Source organism: Mustela putorius, unplaced genomic scaffold (assembly GCF_011764305.1).
Source record: "Mustela putorius furo isolate JIRA1106 unplaced genomic scaffold, ASM1176430v1.1 tig00537327_pilon_pilon_pilon, whole genome shotgun sequence".
In the NCBI taxonomy this organism is placed as follows: Eukaryota; Metazoa; Chordata; class Mammalia; order Carnivora; family Mustelidae; genus Mustela; species Mustela putorius.
Genome location: NW_025422450.1, coordinates 22,940 through 29,483, shown reverse-complemented (window position 1 = coordinate 29,483; position 6,544 = coordinate 22,940). Strand labels below are relative to the sequence as shown.

General features: G+C 39.7%; 1 protein-coding gene across 1 annotated transcript; it reads left to right on the top strand.

Annotated features, from left to right (window-relative positions):
* The first annotated feature begins 316 nt into the window (after positions 1-316).
* On the top strand, positions 317-6,237 carry LOC101682907 (HLA class II histocompatibility antigen, DQ alpha 2 chain). The gene is made up of 5 exons (XM_004782349.3): positions 317-470; positions 4,352-4,600; positions 5,059-5,340; positions 5,572-5,746; positions 5,921-6,237. The coding sequence occupies exons 1-4, from the start codon at positions 389-391 to the stop codon at positions 5,724-5,726; spliced, it is 768 nt and encodes a 255-aa protein (XP_004782406.2). The 5' UTR covers positions 317-388; the 3' UTR covers positions 5,727-5,746; positions 5,921-6,237.
* Positions 6,238-6,544: the final 307 nt, after the last annotated feature.

The window sequence follows — 6,544 nt, the reverse complement described above, 5'->3', positions numbered from 1 at the left end:
TTTAGAAATTATAACCCAGAAAAACCTGAAGAACACCACATTAGTGATGATATCTATATATGAAACCACTCAGAAATTCCCACTCCTCTTGCTACCAGCAAGTATACACACTCATAAGAAGATTCTGATTTAATACCTTCCCTCCTTTCCTAGAGAATTCCCCCAGGAGGCTACATCAGAACAAGGGGATTTCCCTAACCCCTTCCTGGCTTCTTGGTACAAGCTCTTCAACTGGCAACAGAAGTGTCATCAGAGGGGATTTTTCTGATTGGCCATAACCTAACCTGGCAGAGTTTGGTTTGTTGTCTTTAGATTCCCTTCTCAATTGGGTTCTTACCACTGCTCTACAACTGAGAAGGACCACTGAGGAGACCACACTGAAAAAAGAATGACCCTAAACAGAGTTTTGATTCTGGGGACTCTTGCCCTGACCACCGTGATGAGCCCTGGTGGCAGTGAAGACATTGTGGGTGAGTGCACAGCTGAGGGATGTGGGGACTAGACTTGGGAAAAAGAGTTGGAAGGGGGAAAAATAGAGATTGGCATAGAAATAGCAGAGACTCCTCAAAGGTATTCTCAATATTAAGCAGATCTAAAAATTATGATCACTCCTCCTTCAGGAAACTAGAGACCCAACCCACTCTCTCTGTTACCTGTGCTGTTGCAGAGTTCATGAAGGTCATTATTCCTTTCTAATACCAGATCCAGTGAATATAGCCTGTAGGTCTCAATGGCATTCATTTATGGTTGCCTCAGAGATTAAAGATGTTTCGACGAGTGGATGTTTTGTTACTAAAAATTCAAGAACTATTGCTCTCAAATATCTCTAAACAACATTGTGAAGCTTTTTATATGTTTTTTCTGTAGTCTTACTTTGGGTAAAGAGTTCCATAAATTATGTATACTATGTAGATATCAAGAAAGGTGTCCTTTTGGTGAAGAGGGTAAGACCTCAGATTTATACACATTTTCATGCTTCAAAATGGCATGGCGTGGTGGGGCAGAGTGATTAAACAAGCCCAACTGAATACATTTCGGCAAGTACCACATGACCTCATAATATGTCACTTCACAAATAATCAAGTAAAATATGAATTTAGAAATACTTTTCCAATAATGAAGACATAGAAATGTCAATGATCATTCCTGTTTCTTAATTGTTACTATTACAGGTGTGACTTAATAATTTTCTTAATTTTATTTCAGAATGGTTAACATACAGTGTTACATTAGTTTCAAGTGTACAATATAGTAATTCAACAATTCTGTACATTACTCAGTGCTCATCAAGATAAGTGTACTCTAAATTCTCTTCACCTGTTTTAATCATCCCCCTCCCAGCCATCTGCCCTCTGGTAACCATCAGTTTGTACCCTACTGTTAAGATACTTTTTTTTTTTAATTTGTCTCTTTTATTTGTTCATTTGTTTCTTAAACTCCACAAATGAGTGAAATCACATGCTCATTGTCTTTGACTGAATATTTCGTTTAGCATTACACTGTCTAGTTCCATCCAGGTTGTTGAAATGGGAAGATTGCATTTTTTTTATCACTGGGTAATATTCCATTGTGTGTATGCGTGTGTGTGTGCATATATATATATATATATGTATATATATATATATATATAAAATCTTTTTTATCCATTTATCTGACAATGGATATGGGCTACTTTCATAATATTTTTAACAGAGTAGAGATATCTTTACTTTTATTTTAAAATTGAGAACTTTATGATCAAAAACTTGGTTAATTAAATTACATTATTCTCAAACTGTCAACTCAAATGAACTGTCTTCCACCCTATGTAATGGAGACCCTTAAAAGGAAAACGGGTCAAGTACACACTAATTATATAAAATCCGAAGTAGAAAAAACAAAATGTTAAAAGGGAACATGAAATGGAGTATATTCTAATTTTCACCAACTTTGTTAACCATGACTGTTCGCATTCTAATTTCATTTGCTGGTGGAAGTTTCACTTGCTTCTCCAGAGAACTTCCAATTTCCTTTTTTCAGTGTCACACCAGAGCACCCTGCTCAGGCTCAATTTATCCATTACATATAGTAAACACAGTGCCACCATGAAAATGTTTTAATTAAAAAAAAAAAAAAAGAATAAAAAGAATAAAAAAGAAAATGTTTTCATTTCCTTTAAAATTATAAGAAACAATGAGATTTTAGAGTAAAAGAAAATGTTTTAATTTTTAATACAGCCTGGATTATATTTGTCTTTATACCAGTGCAGTCACAAAATATGATTTTTAATATTTTATGAAAAAAGAGGACCCCAAAGTGCTTAGGCTCACAAGTCATAAGACAGCCTTGGTGACTGCTGATTCTGACCTTCATATGGTTCTGCTACTTCTATGTCTATTGGTCTCCACTCCCTCAGATTTCTGTGATCCTCAAGAAAAACAATTGATATTCAATACACACTTTAGAGCATATAGTGATATAAATTTGGGGAATTCCAAGATGAAAAGACATACTACTGCCCCCTGGTGCAGGAAAGCAGGAGCATTGCTGAGAAGGACCTTGGGCCCAGCTGAGGTGGAAACTATAAAAGTAAACTGGTTCCAGCTGGCCCAACAGTGTGATGTTTGACAACCAGGACAAGTACCAGATGAAAACAATAATTGAATATATTCATGTTTGAAAAAGAAGTCAAGGATAAAGTACAGAGGATAAAGAGGTTTTGTTGGAGGGCCTTTTAAGTAATCAACCAAGGGGTCATACTAAGCAGAGAAGAGAGTGAGTTTGATGAGGTATAAATGTGAAGAGCAAGACACTGGGATGAAGGTTCTGGAGGGTATAATGTGGTCAAAAACATGTTCAATGAGAGAACTTAGTTAAAACCTTGGTAACTAAGCAGGAACTTGGAGAACGAATTGGAGGTATCCAGGAAATCTGTAAAAAGAACTTTGTTTCAAGGAGAAAGTCCCCTGCAAAGACCAAGTAACATGAATGAATAACATACTCTGGTTTGACTGGGCAGCTGAGGTATTTATTTGTGGAGGAAGTGGGACTATAAGACCGCTGCTGTTCCTTCCAGGACTCACCACAGTTTCCTGTCTTTGTTCCTGTACTCAGTTGACTTTACTGTCAGCAATAAGCTCCTTGATGACAGAAACCATGCTGACTGGTGTTTTACTCCCTGCTCCTCATGATGTCTGACATCATGCTGATATTCAGTAAATGAGGAGGAACATAAAGAGGAAATGAAATGAAGCTTCAAAAAATTGTCCAGTTAGGCTCACTGAGTGAAGTCCTACTGCTGCCCTTCTAATTTGGCATCCTTACACAAGCATATTGTCCATATGAGGAAAAGAGCCATAGTTTACCCTGAATCCTAAACATATAGATATGTTGAGTCAGAATAAAGGGAGAGGTTTAGTAACCTCCTTTAAAGGAAAGAAAAATAAAAAATAAAAGGAAAGAAAAAGGACGGGTAGGGAGTTTCAGAAATCGAAAATCTATTAAAGCTTTCATTTTGTATTTCTGATTAAATCAAGCACTCTCTTCTGAAAATTGCAATCATTAACAAAACAATCACCTTAGGAGCATTGTTTATATTGTATAAACTTTGTAATATTCTCACTGTCCTTGTCATACTCCTTCTTTTTTACCCAATAATGATTAAGAAACTTTTTTAAAATAATATGGTCCTGAGTGCCTTCCCTTGGAAAACTGCTAACAAGCCAAAGGAGAAGAGGGAGATGTAAGTGGAGAAGGAAGGAATATCACTGTAGAAAATGTTCAGCTCCTAGCCAGTCCTGGGGGAAGAGAAATCAAAATATGTTATTAACTGATGAAAGAGTTAAAGAAGGATAAAATTTATGCAACAGAGGGAAGTAAAGTGAATTTCTGAGAAAAGAAGTTGAAACCATAATAGTTTGTTCATTCCTTCTTTCATTTCATTATAATATTTATCATAAGCCTACTGAGTATGCCAGGTGCTGAGCTAGGCACACAGAAAATAGGAGTAAACAAGGCGACTGAAATTCAGCTTTCATGGAGCCTACATGATGGTGGAAAAGCAGACTGTATTCTAACTGGACAGCTACTAACACTGAGAGAGAAAGAGCAGAGGGTAGGTGCTGGGAAATACACCTAAAGACTGTGCCAAAGGGGTCTCCTGGGTGGTTCAGTCAGTTGAGTGTTTGACTCTGCCATTCACCCCACTTACACACTCACTCTCAAAACAAATATCTTAAAAAAAAAAAAAAAAAGAAAAGACTGCCAAAGATGAAGCCTACAATATTTGAAAGCCAGTTTCTTCCGTCACTTGGTTTAATAAGGCTCTTTTCTCTCTGTTTCCTACTTTCTGCCCCTCAACCTTACTGACCAGCTGACCATGCTGCTTCCTATGGCATAAATGTCTACCAGTCTTATGGTCCCTCTGCCCAGTACACCCATGAATTTGATGGTGATGAGGAATTCTACGTGGACTTGGAGAAGAAGGAGACTGTCTGGCAGCTGCCCATGTTTCAAACACTTGGAAGTTTTGACCCACAAGGTGCACTGAGAAACTTGGCAGTATCAAAACAAAACTTGAACATTCTGACTAAACGCTCCAACTATACTGCTGCTACCAATGGTAAGTATCCACCACTCTGCCTCTCTTTACTGAATTTATCCCTACATATCAGGTCTCATTCCCTTCGTCCCTATGAAAGATACCTTTGACTGCTTTCCAAGGATCTTTCCCAGATCTTCTCAAAGTAATTACTGAACACTCATTCTCTTCCATCTCAAAACTGAAATATTGTCACGTAATACAAGGATCCTTATTCCCATACCCTGTTCCTTGAACTCCTCAAGGAGAAGTCCTATCGATCTGCTATTTCAACAAGCATGCCCATGGGGGAAGGGCACAAGAATAAAGTACAGGCAGTGTGTAGATAGCATTTCCCAAGCAGAAAGTAAGTAAGAACTCTTCACCATCAGATGGGGAACTGTTGGGAACTGTTGGTGGACGGGCTTTTGCAGGACACAGTGCAGAACCTTAGGGCAGAGCTCTTTGCAATTCATATCAGTACTGCTTCCTCACCACAGAGGTTCCTGAGACGACCCTGTTTCTAAAGTCTCCTGTGATGCTGGGTCAGCCCAACACTCTCATCTGTCTTGTGGACAACATCTTTCCACCTGTGATCAATGTCACATGGTTGAAGAATAGACACTCGGTCACAGAAGGTGTTTCTGAAACCAGCTTCCTCGCCAAGAAGGATCATTCCTTCCTAAAGTTCAGTTACCTCACTTTCCTCCCTTCTGCTGATGATATTTATGACTGCAAGGTGGAGCACTGGGGCCTAGATGAACCACTTCTGAAACACTGGGGTACGTATGAATTCAACCCCCTTGGCACCTTCTTTCTCTATGGAGTCCAGAATATCCTGCCTTTGAGCCTGTGAATCTCGTGTTTTCCACGTGTCCAAAGTTTTAAATAATAGACTTAACTCTCTTCCCTAACCATGGTTCCCTGAGTCCTCATGGAACCAAAACCATCCCTCCTGCTGCATCCCACACACAGCACTCTGTGTTCTGACGTCCACAACCTCATTTTCACAGAACCTGAAATTCCAGCCCCTATGTCAGAGCTGACAGAGACCGTGGTCTGTGCCCTGGGGTTGACTGTGGGCCTTGTGGGCATTGTGGTGGGCACCGTCTTCATTGTCCAAGGGCTGCGCTCAAGCGGTGCTTCCAGACATCAAGGACCCTTGTGAGCCACACCCTAGAAAGGAAGGTAAGCGTTCAGATTTGTCAGAGCTGAGAGCTGGAGACACAGCTCAGGAGGAAGGAAACTGGGAGGAATTTGTGGACACAGATATGGTTGAAAGGTTGTAGGAGTCTGGGGGAGGGCATGATGACAGCACAGGAGCCCCCTAGGATCAACCATCCCATGTCTGTCCTATTGCAGGAGCACCGCATGTCCGCTGATCAGAGCAGAAGACTGGACTTGATAGGTGACCTGGCACTATTGCCTGGTCTAGCTTCCCGTATTCCTTCTGTCTCCAATGCTCCTCCTCTCACCTCTTTTCTGGAACTTAAGGTCCTCCCATATCCTCTGAGAGCTCACATACCCTTTGGAATTCTGTCCCTTGAATGCCTGATTTTTTTTTTCTTTTCTCAGTTGTTACCTACAGTGAGCTGTCTGGGATATTCCACCCAGTTCTCTGATTCTTTGTAACCCCAATCCGTTATTCCCATGGAAATAATAAATTTCCCTTTATGAGATCTTTTAGTAAAACTTGTCGGTCTTTCATCTCAGGGCTGACTAGAGCTGTGGCCCCTTATGCCTCAGGTCCACTTAATCTCACTTTCCAGATTATTTTCATGGCCAGTTACATGGGAGCAAGCAACTATAGACTGATAATATTTTGATATTTTAGCAGATATTAATATTCTCTCTTCCTATTATTCCCACAGTAGGGCACTACCACTCTCTTCCCAATTCAGACATTAATGAAAGTAATATTAGAACTGTGTCCTCTGTATAGACTCTTTATAGAAGAAATACAAAAATGAAGAAATAAGCTCATAC